The sequence below is a fragment of the Falco punctatus genome (assembly GCF_963210335.1).
Source record: "Falco punctatus genome assembly, chromosome: 5".
Taxonomy (NCBI): domain Eukaryota; kingdom Metazoa; phylum Chordata; class Aves; order Falconiformes; family Falconidae; genus Falco; species Falco punctatus.
Window position 1 is genome coordinate 79863389 of NC_137584.1, and position 24679 is coordinate 79888067.

Below are 24679 nucleotides of genomic sequence, written 5' to 3' on the forward strand. Positions count from 1 at the left end.
TCCATCAGCAAGTTTATAAACACCAGAGCACCCGTGCAGTGAATCTGTCTGAATCAACCCGTGCCCAAGAACTCTGGACTCACCTGGTCCTTTGATTTCCGGCAGTTGAGTGTTGGTAATGGGTTTACCCTGAAGGATCACCAGCCTCAGATTGGAGTTCTCGTGTCCTAGAGTCCCATCTGGGCTGCCAAGTTCTGTTAATGAATTTCCACAAGTCGAATAGGTTTCTCTAGGCTTGTTTTAAGCACAACTCAGAGTTGGGCCTCACCTCAATGAGTGGCAACTCGAAGTTTTTAATTTTACGTCTTTAAGGTTTCTTAAAACAATTACATAATCCCTAAAGTCCAATCATAAGAGTCCACCTAAAGTTTCATCATCTTTTTGATTCTTCTGTTCTTCTTGGTCAGCTGGAAAGTACTTTGAGTCCTCATGCATCAGCTGATCCTCATCATTCAATCCAACTGTCAACCAGGCAGATCATGCTGTTCTCTTTTTGACTTAAAATCATAAAAATCATTATATCTTACAATAATCATTTGACAGGCTTATTTGATTATTACTGTTCAACATATACATTTATTTTCACCTACTGATTAACGTAGTTGAAGGCTAAATCAATCATGGAAAGAGTCATACAACGGACTTGGTTATGTTGTTACTGCTGTGCCTGTGTTTTCACTGCTGCTAACAATTGATCTTACTATTTTAACCTACATGATACTGCTGTTAATCTATGATTAACCCTTAACAAAGCATTTCCTTAAATACCTTGTATCATATAATATAACCTGTAGAAGGAAATGGAATACATAGCACCCATCCACTATATAATTTATACTTCTATTTGTGTGCATTTTTAGAAGAGGAAAGACATTTCTGAAGGAAGTTCTAGCGTATTTTGGGGACCATCATTGCACTTGCATGAAGGATTAAAATTTAATGATAAAGGAGAGAGGTAGAAATTTGCAGTAATCTCTGCGGAGAAGAAGGCATTATGGTTTATGCATTTGTTTTATCCTGTCTCACGCCCTTTTCCCTGGGATTTGCTTGAGGTCTGAGTTTTCATATGTAAATAGATTTGTCTTGTCTCCAGTGCTTTATGTGGTTACACAATAGGACTTTTTCCACTTACAATAGCCAGTCATTCAAAAAGTCCTTCTGTTTTTGTTGCAAATGTAGGACTGTTCTAGGCTTTCAATGTAACTTCTCATTGAGAATTACTCTTTTCCATGCTTTCAAATGCAGTTGTGTATGGACAGAATACATCCATCAGTATTAGAGAAGCAAAGCATATCTCACTATTACTGCAGACATTAATTAATTTGTAAGAGCATCTGCTTAAATGTGTGCTGACTATGGAAATCTACACTACAATTTCTTTTGCAAATTAGAAGGGAGTTTGTACAGATGGGTTTATTCTCCAGGAACAGAGATCTCAATTCACCATGCCCATTCTTTCATTCTCGGAATTAAATGTTTCATTTGTAGGCAGTGATCATATTTTTGTTACAACTTAACTGTGTGTAACCCGATGTGTAAGTCCTTACAAGAAGCCTGTAGTAGATCTGAAGAGGTCCAGGCTGCCTTAGTTATTTGTAAGTCTTAATGGCTTTTTAGTCCTACAGCCAAGGAATCTGTCTGATGGATTTTCATATTGCTGGCTTAGCAAGGCTGTTGCATGGGGTAGCAGGGAGTTGGAAGTGTGCAACCTGGAGAATAAAAGTAGAAGACGCAAACTTAATAAAAGATCAAGCCACCATCTTCCCAATGGATTCCTCAAGTAAGATCTTATATTTTCACAATATAGTATTGCTTGAACAGATGCTCATAGTTGAAAAACAAGTATGACGCAGTAGGAGCTGGCAGGTCTCCTAATTTAGGAAAGGTGGCTCGGCTTTGGTCTCTCAGAGCCAGGATGTCTGCCTGCCAGCGACAACATCTGTCAGGAGTGCCCATCCAGCCTAACGGCTGGGGGAAGGACCAGATGACCTCTGGAGTTCACTTCTAGCTGATTCTGTGAAAACAAAACTGTTCCCATGGGTGGTGGCAAGAGGCAGCTGCCAGTTTAGGACAAAGAGCTGGGCCTTCAGGAGCAGCTGCTGCAAGGAGTTCTGGGGAGCCAGCGCTTTTTGGTACGACAGCATGAAATTACAGACAGCACCTTCCACCCTGCCATTGTAGTGAGGAAGGATCCACACACGAGGGCTTCCTGTTTTGCCATCCTCTGTCAGGACATACTGTAGAGGATTAAAAACACCTCCTGGAACTTTCTACCAAGGCACCTCTGCAGCTGAACTAGATTAGCATCACCATGCTGGCATTTTTTAAAAATAAAAGCAGAGTAACAATGAGGGAAGGGAGACATGATCTGTACATGTTTCTGATGCTGTTTTATCAGGGACACAACTTTTTTTTGTTTTGGTTTTTTTTGAGCTGACACAATCTGTCCTGTTGTACAATAGTAAAACTGTTGTGAGGATAAGGTGCCTTTCTCCCAGGTGGCCTTTTCTTTCAGTGCAGGACTTTTTTGTGGTCAGAAGTGGCACAATTTCATGTATGGATATGGCAGAAAATGCACAGGCTGTTAAGAATAGGATGGACCTTTCCTACCTATCTACACATACACATTTAGATAAACTGCACAGTTCAGTTAAGCAGGAAAGTTTTTACGGAAAAGTTCACTTAAAATGAAAGGAGTGTAAAATAAAGTTTGAAGAGATTTGAGTTTTAATACAAACTAAGTCTTGCCATGGTTATGTAAAGAAACAAATGCCTACCATTGTGTTCAGCCACAGCAAAGTTAATTAAGTTAACTTGCTTTTCGTTCTCTCCCAGGACAGAATGAGTAAGAGACGGGTTGTGTTTTTCTATCTGTGCAACCCACCTGCCATTTCCACACTATTAAGTAGGAGACACGTCCTCATAGGGAAACTGAGATTCCTGTTGAAAAAATTAGTACGCTCAAAGTGATCCATTCACTTTTGCATCCTATCCTGCAAAGTCGAAGTAATTTTTTCTGGTGCTGGTATGTGGCACTTTATTATGCACTGGATGCTTTCAATGGACAATGTTTTCTTCCTAGTTATTATTACTTTTGTGGCTTTTGATTTCTGGTGATCAAAAGAACGCTGTAGTCCTACTGAGAGAAAGAGATGCTATGTCTGCTGTAGCAAAGACATGATAAATCAGTGATATTTAAATATAAATAAATTATATTTAAATCATCATAAACCTAACCTTCAGGCTTTGAAGGATAGAACCAAAGCTTTATACTGGAAGTGAAGTGAGAGACCAAAGAAGGGATCAAAGTTTAGGAGTGATGCATGTATGACAGCATCAGATAGGGCTACAGCATGCGTGGCAGGGCATCACTACAAAGGTACACCCACAAATGATTACAGAGTGAATTAGTAGTTCTGAGAAGAGAATGCAAGGCAAGTAGAAACACTTCTTTGTTGTTGAGATTTTGTTTTCTTGTTTAAATTTGCGCAATGTTACTGAATTCATTTACTGAAAAGATACCAATGGTTTGTAATATTTTAAAAAAAGATTTTTTATGCAAGACCTACCTGTGCTTTCTACCTCAAAGCCTCAAACTGTCAAATAAGATACCTTAATTTTCCTTTCAGATAGCTGAAAGTAGGATCAGTTAATAGGCCAGCTCCCTCCTCTCTAAGTTCTTTAATTTAATGTTTATTTTGGCACACAGCAGCTACAGTAACTTAAAATTCACGATAAAGGATTAATGATTTGCCGTCTATACCCCTAAAAGTCTTCATATATATATATATTGTAGAAGTGTATGCCAGCAAAGGTCACAACTGAAGCTTCCCTTAACATAGCGAAGACTTTAAATATGTCACCTTCAATATTCACATTCTCTGGCTCCTGGCATGTATGTTTCAATATCTGACATTCATGGTGTTGACTGAGTCCCAACAACCTGCAGCTGAGAGGACTTAATGCTTTTCATCTTTTTAAGCAGACGTGAACAAATTAATCCTCCCCCAAATCCTGTGATGGTGGAAGTACGGTCATTTTATGGAGCCACATATATGACTTGCTCAAGGTCGCAGCAGCAGTAGGTGTTGGAGCCAGGATTAGGATTCAGGTCTTAACTCAGGTTCCTGCTCCTCTGCTCAGATAGCTATGGCAGGCGCATAGGGACAACGTTTCTTTTGCCTAAAAATGTACTCAGAATTACAGTTAGAGATGATAAGAAATTATGGGGGTCATCTGGATTTATTTCTGCAGCAGCCAGCACATGTACAAACTATATGAGTTCACACTCGTGCTACTATGTAAGGAATTTAAACCTCATTTTTACCTAGGAAGTAAAAAAAAACCCAAACCAACCCAAACAGTATCTATTATCCTAATGAACAGAAATTAAAACATCACTGACAGTATTTCCTAGCTGCTTTGCAGACCTGGCACTTATCTATACAGAGGTCAAAAGAGCTTTACAAATTTAGGACAGCAGATTGTGTTTAGGAAAAAGATTTTACAAAGCTCCTCACGTTCAGATCTTCTTTCTAGTCACCTCAGTAATATAGTAAGCATTATTGGAAAGACTAAAGTCAGAACAGCATTATAAGAAAAGAAAACGGGAATCTTGCTATACACACCATCCTGCAAATTCTAACTGCAACAACCTGGGTTTCTAATTAATTCAGCAACAAAATTCCTATTGATTTTTAGCAGCGGAGGAATGCATTCACTGTGTCTTCTGCCACATGAATTTCCTCTGAGGTCAGCGAGGCTACTCCGAATAATCCCAGCTTGCAGGACTGTTTATGTCTTAAACAAAGAGATGCTGTGCTAAAATAATTTGCATTTTGTAGCTTTCATGGTGCATATATTCAATTGACCTTGATACCAAGGCACCCAAACAAGTATTTTGTGACCTGTTTTCATCACCAACTTCACTCAAACATTTCTCCAAACTGAAAATGAATGTTAATTTTAAAAGCTTGAATTTGTGATTTCACAAAAATTAATCAAAGAATCCCTACTTAAGAGTGCTTTTATGTTCCTTCCAGTTATGGAAACAACAGTGCTTTACTTTTCAACTCCAGATGGCACTGTGGTGCTTAACACTACCCAGCTGGGGGAGAGCTGATGAATTGCAAAAGCATGCAAGCTCCTGAAAAACAATGGCTTTCTTGTTTTATGAGAAATCAGCTGCTAATAGTTTTCCAGGGCAGATGTCCTATTTTACTTTCAGTACGGTGCAGACTGGGCTAACAAATGACAGTTTATATGCCCGAGATACAACTTGTCGTGGAAGAAAGGACTCGCTTGTCTGTACTTGGACGAGGTCACAGGGTAGTAGCCCTCGCCTCCACCTGCAAACCCTAATGCAACGCACACTATTGCAGACTGAAGGGAGCAGCTCTGCTCTTCTACAGCTCTTCCTATTCACAGTGACTAATTCTAGCTCTGTACAACTGGTAATTATGTGTATAAAGGTGTACTTTCAAGGATGGCATGCAAACCATTGAAAAAGTAATGAGATGATCATTAACTTTTCTAGGGAAACCCATAGACTTGACTGTTTAGCAGACATCATTTGCCACTTCATGTTATCACTTAAGACTATTACAAAAATGTCTACAATAAATAATATTCTTCCTTCATGTTCACCCTTTGAAAACATAGGAGTAGGACATTCAGGTATTTGCTTAATCACACACTCATACTCATCTATACTGCATCTTTTCTTGCATATTAATTTTTCTTGAGGTTCTATCCCCTTAGTTTTTATAGCCTTCTCAACTCCTAATTTTGTAGAAGTCTGCCTGACACCAACATTCTCTGTTAACCCTTCCTATCTTATACTCTTAATTCTCCAATTTTATATAGAGCGATTTCTAAATACTTGTTACCTGACCTACGGACCCAGTTAAAGTTCCCAGCTCCCACTGTGCAATCACTAAACCATTGCTCAACCCAAGTCTGAATTAACGTCACTGGTTTTTCTCTGCATTTCATCCAACAGAATTCTGGAATTTGCTCCATAGGCCCACAAATTTCCCATAGGCCACAATCTGCCTTTTGATACCAAACAAAACTCAAAGAGTTTACATGGGTTCATTTGCAGGCTGTTACAGTTTTAACCCAAGTAAATCCTTTCCCGCAAGTTGATGAAGCAACTGAAGATACATAGAAAGGGAAGGCTGCTTGTTGTAACTCTTCCATCGCAGATAACTATTTCAATTATAAAGAGTCTATGAAAGAAGAGGAGCTCAAAAGACAAAAAGGAATAAAACAGAGATGACTTCTAAGCAGGCAGGACCTTAAATAGTCTCAGTTCTCTCTGCAGCACCGTACAGGACCCTTTTCCAAAGGCATCAAAAATGCACTCACACGTGTTCCCCCAGGCAGAGGGCATCCTTAAGTTCCCCCTAGATTTATGAAACATTAGTGTATTTATTTGTCACATTAGTTCTGGTAAATTAGTAGCCCTAAAACCACACAAGGCAGAACGTGCTACATTACTAGACAATAAGGATGCCTCTGAAGATTGAAAACCTGCACAGCTGCTTTCATTCCACAGCTCTGTAGCTCTTAATTTTCTTCTCCATCCTCAAAGTTGCCTAAGGACAGTGGTGGCTGCTGACAGCATTACAGCGCATGTAACTGATACATTATTGCCATATATGACACAATAGATAAGCCTACTTCTTTCAGAATGTGTTTGTGTCCATTCTAGGTCTTTGAATAAAAGTCAGAAAATGTCCTGAAGTAAATTTTTTAAAATTAAAAATAAACTTGAAGAAAACTGTCCCCAAACAGATTTATATACATTGTATTTACATTTTTGCTGCTGACTAGGTAATAAATATTACATCACATGTAATGCAGAAACTTCCCCTTGCATTAGTCACTTACACATGATCTACTCAGCCTTGAGCCTGAAACCAGTGCCAGAGCAGACAAGGGAGAAATCTTTTGTGTATAACCATGATACATATGATTAATTAAAAAAAAATAAATATATCTAACCTAAGAGGAACAAACCAAAGCATGGTTGTTACATTGTTAGAAAAACAAAATTGGTAGTAGGAAGAATACGTTTCCTGATGACTGACATAAAGAGCCGGGCAGGGGGGTTGGCCCTGGCTGGATGCCAGGTGCCCACCACAGCCGCTCCATCACTCCCCTCAGCCAGACAGCGGAGAGAAAATACAACTAAAAGCTTGTGGGGCGAGACAAGGTCAAGGAGAGATCGCTCACCGATTACCGTCATAGGCAAAGCAGACCCAGCTTGGGGAAATTAATTTATTACCATTCAAATCAGAACAGGATAATGAGAAATAAAATCAACTCTTAAACACACCTTCCCCCCCCACTCCTCCCTTCTTCCCAGGCTTAACTTCACTTGTGATTTTCTCTGCCTCCTCCCCAAGAGCAGCGCAGGGACGGGGAATGGGGGGCTGTGGTCAGTTCATCACACGTCGTCTCTGCTGCTCCTTCCTCTTCACACTCTTCCTAGCCTGGGGTCCCTCCCATGGGAGACAGTCCTCCATGAACTTCAACACGAGTCCTTCCCACAGGCTGCAGCTCTTCATGAACCGCTCCAGCGTGGGTCCCTCCCATGGGATGCAGCCCTTCATGCACCCTCTGCCCCAGCGTGGGTCCCCACGGGGTCACAGCCCAGCCAGCAAACCTGCCCCGGCCTGGGCTCATCACTCCGCCGGGCCACAGGCCCTGCCAGGAGCTGCTCCAGCACGGCTGCCCACGGGGTCACAGCCTCCTGCAGGCATCCCCCTGCTCCGGCGTGGGGTCCCCACGGGCTGTGGGTGGGATCTGCTCCTCCGTGGGCCCCAGGGGCTGAGGGGACAGCACGCCTCAGCGTGGGCTTCACCACGGGCTGGGGGGGAACCTCTGCTCCAGGCCTGGAGCCCCTCCTGCTGCTCCCTCTGCACTGACCTTGGTGTCTGTAGAGTTGCTCTCACATATTCTCACTCCTCTCTGTAGCAGTCACCCAGTCACACTGCAACATCTTCCGCTTCCTAAATGTTATCCCAGAGGTGCTACAGCCGTGGCTGATGGGCTCAGCCTTGGCCAGCGGCAGATCCATCCTGGAGCTGGCTGGTATGGGCTCCATCGGACATGGGGGCAGCTTCTGGCAGCTTCTCACAGACACCACCCCTGTAGCCTCACCACTACCAAAACCTGGCCGTACAAAATCAATACAAGAGTGGTGAGAATCTTTATCAGCTGCAATGCTGAGGTTGCACCAAGATGAACAGAGAACTGGGTAAAAGCCAGATGACAGCTACAATAATAAACAGGGTTTGGCTCAGCAGGCATCAGCATTTTCCTAGTACATATTCTTCTGCCATCCTGTCTGCTGCAGCACAGCTTCATTCCCTCTTAAACTAAAGGCAGAAAGTGAAGGAGGAAAATGAAAGCAAGCCAGACCAGCATCCCTGAAACTTTTCTAAAAGCTACTGCTGTTTCCCTTTGCACCTTCTCAAACTGCAGCCTCTATTTCAGTGCTGTGTACTCTGTTTTGGGAGGAAGGTGAGCAGTACTCAAAGCACCTTTGGCAACATACTGTTTTTCAAAAAGCTTTTGAGGGCGGTGTATATCCCCAAATCTGATTATGTAAAGCAAAGTATGTTCTAGGTACCGTGTTGCCAAAGCTGCTGCTCAGCGAGCAACAGCACACCTACACTTAATTGGCCACTGATTCACACCAGTAGCAAGGTGGATCCCTCATACACCTTCACAACTATGTGCTTGCTGGGGGAGCTGGAGTGTTAAACTGTCTCAAGTACTTAAAGAGGAAGCAGTCTGCATTTTTTGCCCACTTTACATGCTCAGGAAGATGTGAAGTGTAACGCAAATGGTACATGAGTGGTATAAGCCTCTGACCTATTAAAACAGGATCAGCAAACACTTGCTTTTCTGACTAACTCACCGTGGCAGGGACAGTTGCATCAGACAAATGTGATGTCTTCTGTGGTCATAAGCTAGACATACTCTAAACCTGTTTGGAATTAACTTGAAGATGTTGCAAAATGTTATTTGATGCATTTTGCAAAACACAGATAGGAGACTGCATCTGAGGAAAACGAAGAACGGAAGTGGTACCTATAGACAGTACAGCCTTCCAGAACTGAAGCAGAAGAATTAAACATTGAATGGAACATAACAGAAACTGGTCTGCACAAAAGAAGTTGGTTTGTGTCCCAATTACTGTCTTGCAGAAACTGATGCTGTCAGTTCCTTTGTGGGCCATCTAACCCTCTCTTTGCTGGGAAAAAAGGTACAGAACTTCTGTAAATGTTTCTTCACTAATTTAGGCCTAAACATGTTTTTGTATTGTTTTGTTTTAACAGGTCCTACTCTATTGCTGAGCAGCCTCATACTTCACTTTTTGCTTCCACTAAACCTGCTGCCAGATGAGGGCGGGGTGCGGGGGATGTGGCTTAAAAAATGCCGAAGAAGCAGTATCCCAAACAACCGTATATGCTGGGGATCTGAGTCCTTTCACTCTTTTCAGCTTTCAGAACAAAGCAGCAGCATTTATGAGATCACATGAAATCTCAAGCCAGTTAAAACTATAGTTCCTAGAGATTACTCTAGAACTAGATACTTTATTATTTTGGATTGTTTACATAAACATTCCAGAGAATGCAACCTAGTTTTCCCACTGTAGTTTTACTCTGAAATACTTGCCTTTTCTCTAATAAACTGTTTGCACATGTTCACTTCTATCTTTGAAAATCTGTTTTTGTGGAAATATAAATTTTGGCTTTTACATTTTTCCACTAACTCCCTTCCGCTTAAGGGAACAATTCATCCTCCTCTTTCTGCCAAAATTCAGTGATTGGTAGCAGTGCTGAATTTTTTTAAGTGTATCTTTTTTGTTACAGCCATAGCTATGCAGCCAGATTTATAAAGCTATTAGCATAGTGGCACATTCAGATTTTTTAATGGGAAAATAAACAAGCTAAGGCTGAAGTTCTATGGCTCACCACATGAAGAGCCAAACTTCCAAAGGTTCTCATTTTAACTTATCCTAAAACTGTCTACACTCACTACTAATGCAAGATTTTGTTATCTATCACCTTCTTTATCACTATGAAAATAGTGTCTTTGGAGCCTGCTGGTACAGATCATTCTTCAAAAAACAATGATCATGTTGTTGGTTTTTCTTTAGATCCAGGCTGATGTTTCAAACATCCCATCCCGTTTTCTGGAACAAGTAGACCACACCATTTTCGAAAATTAATCCAAAGAAGATGGCCAACCAAGGGAGCATTCGATTCAAGTTCAATGTAACTGAAAAAGAAAACAGAACAAATTTATCACTTACCATTTAAGAAGATCATAGAAAGCATGTGAGAATTCACATTAATTTGTATGTATAAGAAATCGCACAAATTATTAAAACTCTGCTTCCATGCCACGCATAAAATTAACATGAAATTTTAATTTTCCAGACACACAAAGAATTCTATTTTATGTTTCAGTGACCCATGATGAATTGTCTCAAATTCTAACTGATGGATTTGATGGATACAATACAGCATATACTAAGAGATTACGGTGAGATAAGAGGTGCTTTTTCTTAATAGTGGTTTGTTTCATTCACTTTCTATTAGTCTAAATAACACAGTTTTAAGCTAGAGCTATTTCAGTCACATATCTGATACCAATTAAAAATGTAACAGCAATAATAATGACTTCTCTAACAGCTGCACTCCCACATTCTATACAACTGATGTAGTAATAAAAAGCAAAAACGTACCTCTAATTGCCTGAGAATTTGATATCAAGACAAATACTTTTATAAACGCAAGGCACAAAGGAGTGTAGTCATGTTCCCAAATAACAGCTGGAATTAGCAAAAGCTTTCCATAGCTGGACAACAGCAGTGCTTTGAGAAGTAAAAAGAAGTCAGACTTTGTTTTCAGCATCTCAGGTCTCATCCACCATAAGGTAATAAAAATGCCAACCAAAAATGAAGTTTGTTCTAAGAGAAAATAAGAGGAGTTGGAAACAGAAAATAAAGAACCAAAATCAAGTCCTTTTTTGGATGAATTTCAGTGAAATGGCATGTCCCAAATGCAACTGAGCCACCACTGCTTAAAAGACGTATGCAAATATGAACATGTCCTCCATCTCCTGTGTTCATTTTAATAGGCAAATATTACTATTACTTAAACTAATTCAGTATCAGAATAATTCTATCACAGAATTCTATCTGTAGGTTTGTCATACTCATTATTTCTGATACGATATAGCACAGGAAGATTAGCATAAGAACCTCTTTACTGTTCCTTTTTAACAAAAGGAGATTTTTCTTCCAACTGGCTTTTAGCCTGTAAAAAAAGTCAATACTTGCCACCTTTGAAAAGGTTACCAGCAATGAACCCTTCCTATCCAGCATGAGAAAGAACACTAAGGTAAAAATATCATTGAGCTATTAGACTTTTTTTGACACCGTATCCCTGTGTAACACTGAAATCAATGCAGATGTCAAAGCAACTCTCACGACACCTGTAATAGATGAATTACTACTGAAAAATGAGTTCCAACATTTTTACTGACATGTTATGAAAGCCTGCTTAGAGCAACATCAGAAAAATCAATGACTGAAGTTAAACTCCAAATATCTTGGGGAAATACCAGTTTTAGTCTGAGGGCTTGATTTAAACACTCTTATGAGGAAAAACTATGAGAATGAAAGTATGTCATGGTTTAACCCTGGCCAGCAACCCAGCACCATGCAGCCACTCGCTCACTGCCTGTCACCCAGAGGGATGGGGAGGAGAATCGGAAAGGTATGTGAAACTCAAGGGTTGAGATCAGAACAATTTAATAGGTAAAGCAAAACCCACACACGCAAGCAAAGCAAAGCAAGGAATTAATTCACCACTTCCTATGGGCAGGCTGGTGCTTGGCCATCCCCGGGGAAGCCGGGCTCCATCACGCGTAACGGTTATTCAGGAAGACAAACACTATAATGCCAAATGTCGTGTGTAGTGTGTGTCATCCGTGTCACGCCCCCCCCTTCCTTCTTCTTCCCCCAGTTTATGCACTCAGCATGACGTCATATGGTATGGAATATCCCTTTGGCAGCCAGTTTAAAATTCAGGTCACCCGTCCTAACTGTGTCCCTCCCAGTCTCTTGTGCCCCTCCAGCCCTCTGGCTGGCAGGGCCCAAGAAACCAAAAAGTCATGGACTTAGTAGAAACATCACCCAGCAACAACTGAAAACATCAGTGCGGTTATCAACATTGTTCTCACATCAGAGCCAAACACAGCACTGTACTAGCTAAGAGAAAGTTAGCTCCATCCCAGCCAAAACCAGGACAAAGTATTAACCAAAAACCTGCCTTCAAATACAGTCTTAGAGCACAGAAGTATCTACTCTTTACCAGTGATGACACTGCTCTGTATTTTTGTGTATTCATTTAAAAACCCCAGATACAGCTCTTCCCAATTTTTGTTTACTTCTGTAAGGATCACCCTTAACGTTGTATCACCTTAATGAATAATGAACCTTGAAGTCAACGTGAAATATGGAATAAGGCTGAGCTCTACACTGGTCTTCAAATCATGTAAATTAATTCAGATGAAGATTTCTGAATATTGCCACTTTACAATGTTTTGATATATAATGCTGATCATACAAGTCTGCATTGCAATCAGGATCAAAATATGCATTTGCATTAAATGAAGGCAAATTAGAGAGCATGTGTATAATCATTTAATCATACTGAGTTGCACATGACATCCATTTCTGTATTAGTTGTTGCAATATAGACTTGTTGAAAAACTTGTGAAGTTATTCAATACTTAAAGAGTAGATAGTGACGTGAACATCAATCTTACCTAAAGAAGCTATACCAAACATTCTATAAAAATCCCATTCTTTGGCATATCTGATTAAGTCATCTGGATCTGTACTTTGGCTTGAATCCTGTAGCTGCAACCACCTGAGATAAGCTTCACAGAGCAAACAGAATACACAGAGCTTCCCATGAATCTGGTCAATGAAAGAATAATAAAAGCATTAGTATGAAATTGGTATTTAAAATACATTTCAACATCTCTACACAAACAAGCTCTGTAGGTTTATTATTTTTGTTTAGAAATATAAGCAAATTACTTCTGTTGAACCACTAGTACATCATCCTTTTAACATCAGTTAACATGACAGGCAAATTTGAGGGTGTAGAAAACTCCATGAACAGCTCCATACAGAAAAAGCTATAGAACTGTGGGTTCTAAAGCCTGCCCTACGCTTTTTTGAAATTGGTAAGTCTGCTTCAGTTAGGAATATAAAAACAAAATTGTGCCATAGCTAGAAGAATTATACTATCAAGAATTTAAATTTAAGGGCAACTACTCCATTCAGCGAACTTGTTTAAATAGCCTTGTTTCTTTTTTACCCTGGGACAATCTCGATTAGAAGAAACTGGTAGCATAGTTATACTAAAAACATTTCTTAGCTCAGATAAGGGTGAGGTACCAAAAATAAATGGAGCAATATAACCAAACAACTGAAGTGACTGCAAAAATGATGTCATGAGGGCCCACAGTTAACGTGTTTCCACATTAAATAGTCTATAAGCTTGTGTGTGGGGGGAATAAATTCTGATTTTCCACAGATTTAAATAAACCAATGCAATTTCTGTGTGTGGATCATACTTTTTCCATTAAGAGACTAGTTCTGCCAATTGCACACACATGCACAGGTCAAGCCAGTTTAAAATTCAACTCAATTTATTTGAATACATGAAATTACCACAGACGGAATAGCTCTTCCAGAAGCCTCATGGAAAACATCATTACCAGTCTTCAGAAGCATTGACTTAATTCAAAATCTTTAGTCAGATTTATGCTTGAAAGATGAGGCGACTATATTTATCTACATTGCTTAACACTGGACTGGCCAAGAGGTGTTAACATGAACACAACATACACTTTGGCTTGGATAGTTTGCTCTAGATTATCTTCCCTCTCCTGGGAAATCAATCCTTAAAGTAATAATATGCAATTCTGTCAAAAAAGCTATGCCTTTACACTCCAGCTTGGCCAGCACAACCAAGTTGACCATGTAACTCTGCATCAACAACACTTTATGTGTTATTGCTATGTATTTTTGTAATATATATATATATATATACACACATAATATAATGCTATAGTTTTGAGGACATGGTTAATTACTCAGGAAGAAAGTAATGAGAAATTAGTACAGTAGGTTTAGTTGGTATTATTACTATGGTATGTTATACTACTATAGCTCATTTTGGAAAAGAATTGTTTCTAACAGAAACATAATTTGGAAATTAATTAGAAATCAGATCTTTCTCTTCCAATGTAATTTAGCACATCACCCTTTTAACATCATTTAACATGACAGGCAAATTAGACAGTGTAGAGAACTGCATACAGTTCCTTCTCTTCTCTTTTAACATGTAAGATAGCTGCTGTGTTTGCTGGTACTGTGGCATCACCACCGTGAAGCCAGTAATTTTCTTAGTAGCAGCTGGAGTTTGAGATTTCATGTGTTCTGTTCATGATATAACTGGTTCAGCTTGCTGGAACTGGTGAAAGGACGGGAGAAGAACAGTCTCTACAACTATTACAATCGACTTACCAAATCTAAGTATACCTTTAACCAAGTCACAGGGTAGGGGCGTAGCAACTTACATTTATCTTCGTATTGAAAAGAATGTGCCTGTATGCTTGTGCTTTACATAAAATAGCATTAATCAGGACGATAACAGCATCATACTCAATGTATTTGTCCACAGGTTTCTGGCAGGATTTCTGAAAGTCATAAAATAACAAGAATTAGGAGGGGAGGGAAGAAAGTTTATGAAATGTTCCTCTAATCTTAGCAAAACTGCATAAATCCGATCTAGCTGTTCAATTCTTACTAGTCTTTCCTTAACATAATCTTCCTTTTCAATAGGTTTTTAATTCATACAGAAAAAATGTTTCCCCCCTCCTTGACACTGCAATTGACACACAGACTTCCCTTATAAAACAAAGATACGTTATCGATTTTTACCAGCTTCAGATTAACACAAATAATAAACTATGCAAGGATGTACCTAGTTATCATTTTGTGCCCTACAGATGCAAAAAACCAAACCACCTTTCCGGGACTCAAGAAATGAACCAGTACCTTGTTAAAGTTTAACTTATCGTGGCTCATCTACTGGGTATTTTGAGAGGGTGTGTGTGTTGTATTTTTTTGAAAGAAAATTAATTCCTTCTTTTCAGAGATGCTTTATCCTCCTATTCTACCTTTTTCTTCCTTTCAAGAAGACAGTAAACTTTTTTTGCTGTTGCATTGTTCTTCCATATGGGTAGATTGTCCGGATGTTTCAACTAATTTTCCATTATTGAATGAACACCAATACATTCAGAACACTGATAAAGTAGTTTTCACAGAGAGGTATAGCCAAAGAGTCAGAGGTTGCTACTGAACAGTGGTAAGACAGTAGATCATTACTTCCCCAATACATCAGCTGGTTCCTGCTGTGCCTCCTAGAGGTTATTTCGCCCAGACCACTGGGAACTGCTTGCCATCAACCCCCTTCAGACTTATTGACTTACCAGGATGGGTGATCGCTCCTTGACTTGAGTTAAATGAGAAGGGCTAACAAAAGACTACTATACTAAGTTTCAACAGGATGATTAAATAACGGTCTGCTAGATGAGCCTTTTGTAAGACTTCATTCTAGCAGAGAACTGAGAAGGAGGAGCAGCTGATCACATCAACCACTTCAGCTCCAAAAAATGCACTTGCAGAAGCATGCTCGCCTGCAGGTCAGCTTTCTCCAGTTGCAGATCCTCCAGTTCAGCTACTTGCTTCCTCCCAATGTGTCCTCAGCTAGTGCTGCTCCCCTGGGCCTTCACATTAGCTGCCGTGCTCCGAGCACAACAGTCATAGAAACAATCTCTATTTTCATTTTCATGAGTGCACAGCTGTGCGCTGCCAGAAGAGAAATCTATGCATAGAGCTTTCTGAAATGCTGTAACAGTCAAAAATGCAGTATGAGACGACACACACCTACAGACAAACTCCCAGGAAGGAACAAAGCTTTTTTCTATTTTATAGGGATTCCTTGTGTCCAAAGTTAACTTTGCCTTGCTATTTGCCAGAATTATTATTGGAGAATCTGAGCATGCAAAATCTTACTGTCAAATTGACTTCAAAGTCCCAATATCCATACCAAGAAAAACATCCAAACAAAAGTATAAATAGAATAGAGTATTTAGGACACATTGTCACCACTAATAACTCTCTCTTGGTCCAGCTCAAAAAAAAAAAAAAAACAACCAACAAACTCACTTAATTTAGAAAATAAAATACTGTATATAACAGTATGCAAGTTACAGGCAATGAATTAAAAAACTGACTCAATTGTCAAACAGTTTTATAGGGTTAAAACTAAAGTGAGCGAGATGGAAGAAAGGACATAATTAACAGAAGACCACAGCTACAGGATTTAATAGAGTGAAAAAGAAATTGCAACTTGAAGGCAATGTCTTGCTTAATTTCTTTCTACAGGGAAATCATGAACAGATATTCTTAGAGGTGGTAATTTATGTATGTCAAATCTCTGGGTTGATGTAGCACAGGAAAACTCTGATTTTTTTTATAGGCTCATTCACACAAGCACATTCTTGAATACAATGATGTCATGAAGGTTAGATGAATAATAGCCTACATACCCCAGGATTTCTGAAGGTCTCAAATTCTCCTGTAACTGAACATTTTTTAACCAGGGTTGAAAATCTTTCTGAGAAGAGTAATGAATGATCTTTTCAAGTGGAGGGTCCCAACCAAACAGCAATCAAAAAACTTGCAGTTACGGGGTACTGAAAAAATATCACTGCCAGCTGTCATGAATTTTATACAATTAAAATATATCAGACCTACCCTCCAGGCAAAATCAACTATATAGAAACTCTACTGCAGATATCTAAGGAGACTGCTACAAATGAATACACAAATAGTGGCATCACCTGTAAGAATGAGTCTTCTGCTCTTGGCTTCTGGCAGCCACAACCAAATCTTCTGCAGCTGTGATGTTTAATTCAGTATTTCAGTACACCACCACCAAACATTTAAGAATCCTATTTCTCTTGTGTTACTTCAACAGTGAAAGAAAATATCCCGTATCACAAAAAAGCAGCCAACTTCAAGGACTTTTCATACACAGACACACACGTCTAACTGTCTTCTAGAGCTGCATGTGAGTCCTGTTCTTAATATACACTATTTGACTCCTGACTGTATTAAGAAAACGTCCTCTGTGCTTATCCAGCCAGTGATCTAGCCAGCGTGAGTTCATTCAGGGACTCGTGAGACCTACAAACCACTAACGGCAAAAGCCTCACATATGCACTGCCATAGACTAATGGGACAAAATGAAGATGACACTTGCTATACCGTGAGAACATTACAGAATTAATAAACCCTCTAGGATGAACCTCTAGGTTCTCCATACCTGCTTTTTTTGTTATTTTTTTCCACCTGTACTACTAAAACATATGACACTAACCTTAAATGCCTAGGAAGCAAACTTGTGACTAGAGCCTGACTTAGGCAAAATCAATGCAAGCAAGGGTTAATACAGTTTAAGTACACACAGGTTTAACTAGATAAAACTATCTAGTTAAAGTAATGTAACTTTATGGGCATCGATAATCACCAGCTTTCAGAGAAGATCAGTACAAGCAGCTCAGCTATGGAGAACTGCTTGCATGCTTACTTTTAAGATTTTAGGCAGGCAGTTTACAGTGAACTACGGTGCTCATGTCTCATTCCCAATTGCAGCTCTGCACAACTGTAGGCAACAACCGGTTCAGCATGACTGAAGAAGGCACATCTTTAACAAAACCGAGTTTTTTTCAACCTCCTTTGGGCTTTCTCGAAGAAATGCCTCAGTTATCATAACCAGTTTAAAATGACAGAAAAAAGCAACTAGATTTCTCTATGTTTTTAACCAGTTTTTAATTTCTTCCTTAAATATGTAACTGACAATCAGAAATAGGAAATAAGTGGTATCTTTCCTTGAAAAAATAGACGTTACTTTGATTAAAAGGTACTTTCAGATTATATTGCAGAAGAGAAAGGTCAAGCTTACACCATAAATTCTATTTATGCATTTTCTTCTAAACTGGTAAATTTAAGGAAAATTACAAATTATTGATAATGACATGCAAAAGTTCAATAGATACTGTGCAACCCTAAAAAAGGGTGTTGAATGTATTTCAATATTCTAATGAATTTAAATGGATATTAGTTTAGGAATTGTTTTACTGATCAAGTATTTAGTAATATTTTACTATGCTTGTCTGTTGTTTAAAAAAACCAACCACTTCCATTTTCATAATTTAGAAATTTGCTTAGTTACCTTAAAAACATTATTTAAGAAAATAAGCAAAGGTAGCTTTAAGAAAAAAATACTAAAAAGTTAGTAAAACTATGTCCTTCACAGCATAGCGTATCAGATTCTTTCTCATCAAAGCAATTCAAAACAGTTAAGGAAAGTAACATGTTTTTAAGCATCTCAGTTGCATTAAATTAGACAAACTACTGAAATGTTAATTCTGACTGGATGTTTAGCAGCCTTTTATAAAACACTACTCAGAAGACATACCTCTTCTTTGTTCATCAAAGATACTCAGCTGCGAACACAGCACACAAACTTATGCCAAATACAATAAAGTGTACAAATATTTGAGGAAATACCTACTGAAGGGCAAAGTTCCTAAAGTAAATGAACAATACTTTTTGAGGGTCTTCTCTCTAACATTAAAATGTAACTGAATTTTTAAGTAACAGTATTTTGTGATGGGGGTGGTGGAAGGTAAAAATGTTTTGAAGAGGAAGTCATAGGACGTAACAGAAAATAAAAATATATGTTAAATAACCAAGCTTCATCCTGAACTAAAAATACCATGAAAGCCACACCAGGAGTATGTTTGCACACCAGTAAAATAGCCTCATTTTAGTATTCCTTTCTCCAGGATTTGAAGTTCGGCAAAATTAAGCTATAATTTCTTGCTGGACTACAAATACAGCAAATTGTAACAGCATTTACATAGCTTCAACATGAACATAGGTCCATTTACGTAGGATCATAAAGCAAACTAACACACAGACCCATCATTTTGCAACAGTGCCCTTAATCCCAGTCGCACCCTTAAACAATAAAATGTAATTAGCTGTGCTGCTTTCAGGAATGGGTTTTTAATTAGGGATGCAGCTAAGTGTCATAATAAGCTGAAAAACAAAGCAGTGAAGTCTCAGATGCATTTCATTTCAGAAAACCAAAATTTAAAATACTGTTTTATAATTTTTCCTATATGATACATTTTTCAGTAGCGAGTTGTCTGTAGGCTGAGTTATGTAAACAAGAAAAATAACACACTCTTTATTTTCTAGGATGATCTTTGTACTCTTCGATTGATTCTTTACCTTACCGCATAAATGCTTTGTATTCAAAGCATTTACAGTCTCTCTGCCTTGCTACAATAAAAAAGCTTTTCAATTATTTTTTAATTGCAGAAAAGCTAAATGAAGTGTGCACTGCTGAGGCAATTTGGCTTTCTTATTACAAAACACAAGGGGGATCCTGACTGAGCTCTACATATCGCAATGAGTAATTTCTTTCCCTTTGTAAAGGTCTGGAACAATTAATATTTTTTAAACTTTATTATTAAACAAAATAACATATATGTAATTTAAAACCAAATAAAAAAATGTGCATGTTTTTCCTTCTTATTTTGAGTAAGTCAAGTTTGCTAATTTCTTTTTATATTCATTGCACTCTGACTGCAGTATTTAATCCAGGTTAGCCGAATGTTCCCCCCTATAGCATTAAAAGTGGCAATGTTATCTGAACGGTATCTTTTGTTACTGTTGTCAATGGTTGGTTTATAACATATTCAGTGAAGATTTACTGTATTACTTACAGATCATTTACATTCTAAGGATCTCAAAATAATTAACAGAAATCTCCTCTATAAAGAACGACCTACACTTACTTTTACCATCACTTCTGGTTTGGAATAGGGAAAAACACTAACATGTTCACAGCATAGGACTAGAACCAGACCCATGAGTTGCAAAGTGACCACCAGAAGTCACCCTTGAATGAGGCAATCCTAACATGCCTGCACACCACACACACACCACCCCGCCACCCCAGGTACCATGCTGAAGAAAAAGCATATTGAGCAGGTCTCCCTGAGGAGGTGTCTCCTCTCAATTCTATTATCCATTTTTAAGTACCTTTAAGTTCTTTTCAAGGAGCAATACTCCACCTGTCTCTTGTAATGGCACTTCCACAGCACAATATGTGAAGGATGAGCAAAAGGTTCATTCACTAAATGTGAATGTCAAGCAAGAAGAAACGCACAACATCAGAGGTCTGGGCTAGGCTTTTGCTGAAACTGGCCTTCATTAAACCAAACATTAAAAAGAAGTTAACAGAACTTGAAGAATTCTTGGCAGTTAACATCCAGAGCTCTTAACAAAAGACACAGCCTTTCTACCTCCAGCTTCATGTTACTCTATGGACTTTTATGTTTGATAGAAGAATGTTTCTTTAGTTTCTTCGATATCTGTGGCAAATTTATTTCCAGAGTGGACAGTAATACTTGGTCTTTAATGCTTGCCCACATTAAAATCACAACATGGAGCTCAAAGAAACTTTTAATTACCTTGAGAGCAACAACAAATGCTGCAGGAACTAAACTAAAGCAGCACCATGCATATTAGGCTGAATTTCCAAAACTGTACTTTAATACTGTGGGCTGAAAACATATGTTCCCTAATGGAAGCTTTTAATATTTGCCTCTGGAAAAAAAAATCAATTAATCTCTTCAACAGATTAATAACAGAATACAAAATCATGGTATTTTGCTTAGACATTCAAACTTAAGTCTTCCACCTGAAAATAACACCCAGATCAGGTTAAACACATCCTAAAAATAAATGTAAGACTAGATAGAAGACGCTGTTGGGAGAACTTAGCTTCTTCAACCTCAAGATGATATTCCAAAGAGTGCTGAATGACAGGAACATCCTGAGAATGGCAAAGAACTTTTAAATGCAGATTTATTAACTCACCAAGGATAACTTTAAACTAGGATTAGGGCAAGTCCGTAGGTCAGTATAAAGCAGTGATGATTTTGGCAATGTTCTGCTTGTTCCTAATTTTCTGGGGCCCTTAATGTTGCATATTATACAGAACAAATATTGGGTTGATGGGGTTTTTTTCTCCTCATTGTGTCAGTATTTTCATGCACTACTTGAAAATGGGAATGAACACAAGTATCCTAAAGCTTTTTAACAAAAAAATTACCTAGACAATGTCCATTGGCCTCACTTTAAGTATCATCTATACAAACTTTCTACGTACCTTTCACTTTTTCTCTCTTAAGCTATAGAAGAGTAGCAGCAAGTACTCGGTGCTCTAATTCACAAAGACAAATGAAAACTGCTCCCAGGCTGGGTGATCATACCTTCTAATCTTCACCTCAGACCACCAAAGTTTTTTAAATACCTTCATCTTTTTGTAAGTTTTTAGAGGCCTGCATTCTTAAGTTTTATAAATACCTGATATAAATGATGTTTCATGCTGATAAGTGGAATCTTCATATTTTCTGAAGTGGAGAAGACTTCTAAGCTATCATTATTTTCAGTTAAGATGATACATAATACTGACAAATGCATTATAATACTGCTCGTGAAAGATTATGAAGGGTATCAAATGACATTCTGTACTTGACTGTTTTTTGTTGTCAGCAGCATGATGCTGACCAGCTTTTCAGGTCTCTGGCTAGAGTACAGCACTGCACTGCCTGCATGGAGTAGAATGCCTGCAGAGGGTCAGTGCAGTGACAAAACTATCTTTCCAGATTAAAAGGATGAAGTAAAACAAGAATTGCCTTATTAGAAACCCAAGAGGTCTTGGAGACAACGGCAGCACTTTCCTGCAATACACAGACAAAGCTGAATTCAAATCAGTTCAACAGAAGGAATCTTCTGATCTTGGCAATCTTCTAGCATTCTCATCTCCACTTCATAAACTGTGAGCTAATGTGTTTCTTACTAACATGCTTCGTATTACTTGTTCCTCATGTGAACCACTCCGACTCTCAGGACTTCCTGGGTGGCCAAAAATCGAGAGAAAGGCTTAGAGGTGATATGATGTGCACCATATAAGAGCAACTAGGACTTGGACTGAAGCTGAACCATGATAACACACAACTTAGAGGAAACAGACTGGTAGAAGCAAGTGAAAAATGGTACCAATCTGGACCTGTAGGAAGGAAGGTGGACAAAATTCCAGTTTGCTAGGAACATACGATTCTTTGACCTTTCTTTTACTCTGTTCTTTACACTTTTTGTAAGAGTTTGGCATTTGTGATTAACACAGCAACTGCGATGTAAATCTTTGATTCTACATGGGATGCCACAGCTCTGGAAGACCAGGATCTTCAGTCCTCAAATGGTTAAATGCTAAGAGGAATGAGTGTCATCTACTGGCATCCAGTTTGCTTTAGAGATTATCACAGCCAAATTAATAAGCAGAATTGATAACCTGTGCTAAATAATTGATAAACTGTGCTAAATCTTATGTGATATGGCTGCACCCATAAGCCTTAAAACTTGTCTTTTTGTATCCAACTTGCCCTCGATTTCAAAGATGAGTTTGAAGCTCCACATGAAAGAGCTCAAAAGGAAACCATTCACATTTTTATCATGTATCTTTGACGATTACCGTGTATCAATGATGAATTTTGACTACATGATTTGACTACCAATGATCTGATGTAGTTCATATGTATTACCAAACATGATACATTATATCAACACAAAAAAGCAACTAAAGATCTATTTTTCCATGCAGTGTGCATGTCTAAAGCCAGCAGAAATCAACTTCTATTACTTTGTCTTTCACCTAAGAAAACTGCTGATCTCTCCAGTTTTTGAAATGCCTACAGAGATCTTTGTGTACATTGTCAGCTGGTTTATGGTCTGCAGCAACAAGCCATTTTCACTGACTGCTGGGCTGGGAAAGGAGAAGGATGTGAATCAGCTCTTTCTACTATCATCAGTAGTTTATGTGTATCTTGTTTCCACAGCCTCTTCTTGATAACACAAGCTATGATCTAACATGTATGTCTTTCAGCTTGAGCTAACCCCTGTTTCTCCAAATATCAACTGACCATAGGCCTCAATGATCCGGTTGCCTATGATCTCTATTTTTGATCTAATAAATGCTAGAATTACTTAAAGTTATAAAGTCATAAAGGAATTCACCACAGGTTTCATACAAAAATCTCTGGTCATCTGTTATGCTTATAGCTTCATGGTTAGTAAATTAACTCATCTTCTATCAGTATTCTCAAAATGTTAAGGGCTAGAAAACTGGGGGAAACAACCACAAAGGAAGTTTGAATGATACACAAGTAGTTCCATACAAAATATTCAACAATTGGTTCAAGCACAAGATTTCTGCAATTTTGTAAGGGGCAGACAAGATGCTGTGAAACAAAATCACAGAAAAAATTAGTCGAAGATGTATGATCTGCAAAATCCCGCCCACACTGAAATATAGGGTGCTAAGTAATCCAATTTCTCACACATTAAAAAAGTAAAAACTAACCACTGGAGACAAGTCTAAATAAACCCTATTAAAAATTGAATACAGTAATTTAAAAATAGTCGAAAACATTTCTTAAAAAGGTATTTTTTTTTCTGCAGCTATGAAATCTCCAAAAAAACATAGGAGACATTAAATTTAACACTACGAAAAGACAGTGTGAAAAAAATGAACTCTAAGAGACAGAGTGGGAAGGGAGAGCAGCGAACAGCCCAGAACATGTGGGTACCATTATGGAAAGCGCAGCCGCTGTAGGTGGGTAAGCAACACACGAGTCCTCGCCCGTACCCCGAATAATCCTCAGTCAGCGCCTGACAGTGAGGTCCAGCTGTCTCCCAGCTGCAGTGAGGCTGTCTAACCACGGAGCCTCCCTCAGCTCTGCCTTCCGGCGAGGAAAAGACAGAGGAAAAGGCAGAGCACAGCAGCAGGCCCGCGTGCAGGCGCGCAGCGGCCACCCAGGCCAGCGCTACAGTGCCGGTGCCCTGCAGGAACCGGAGGAAACGGCGGTAGGCAGCAGGGCCTACGGAAACCCTACACCCAGCTCCACGGAAAGCGTCAGAGCCCGACCCGGCGGCAGCGGGGAAGCTTCGGCCCCGCGGGGCCGGCGCAGGGCCGCGGCGAGCCAGGCTAGGCCGCACCGGGGCGCCCGCGCGCAGGCGGGCACGGCAGCACGTGCCGCCGCCTGCTGACGTCGAGGCCTCCCCCTCGCTCCCCTCCCCTTCCCTCCGGCCTCCCTCGCCCGCCACCGACGACTCACGCAGATGGAGATGCGGAGCACCCCGCGCTGGTAGTCCCGGTACAGCTCCGCCGCCTCCCTGCTGCACTCGATGCATCGGTAGGCGCCGACGGCCGCCATGGCAGGTGAGAGCACGCGCCGGCCTGTCAGCGCCTCAGACCGCCTCGCTTCCGCATTCGGGGCGGGGCCGGGCCGCGGTGCGCTCTGGGAGTTGTGGTTTTGTGCTGCCGCCGGCGGCAGGGCGGCACCCGCGCGGAACTCCATGTCC

At 39.5% G+C, this 24679-nt stretch overlaps 2 protein-coding genes across 3 annotated transcripts in view; one reads left to right on the top strand and one right to left on the bottom strand.

The window, feature by feature from the left end:
* Window positions 1–9731, top strand: part of FAM89A (family with sequence similarity 89 member A) — a 29305-nt gene extending 19574 nt beyond the window's left edge. The window contains exon 3 of one of the 2 annotated variants that reach the window (XR_013928456.1): window positions 1618–9731. The gene's annotated coding sequence lies outside the window, so the exon portion shown is untranslated. The remainder of the gene's footprint in view (window positions 1–1617) is intronic. The other variant, XR_013928457.1, reaches the window with a different exon arrangement.
* ARV1 (ARV1 homolog, fatty acid homeostasis modulator) lies at window positions 9577–24675 on the bottom strand (the record flags this gene model as incomplete). The annotated part of the gene is made up of 5 exons (XM_080389306.1): window positions 9577–10299; window positions 10769–10993; window positions 12859–13012; window positions 14686–14805; window positions 24433–24675. The coding sequence occupies 5 exons, from the start codon at window positions 24673–24675 to the stop codon at window positions 10193–10195; spliced, it is 849 nt and encodes a 282-aa protein (XP_080245432.1). The 3' UTR covers window positions 9577–10192.
* Between the last annotated feature and the right edge of the window lie 4 nt (window positions 24676–24679).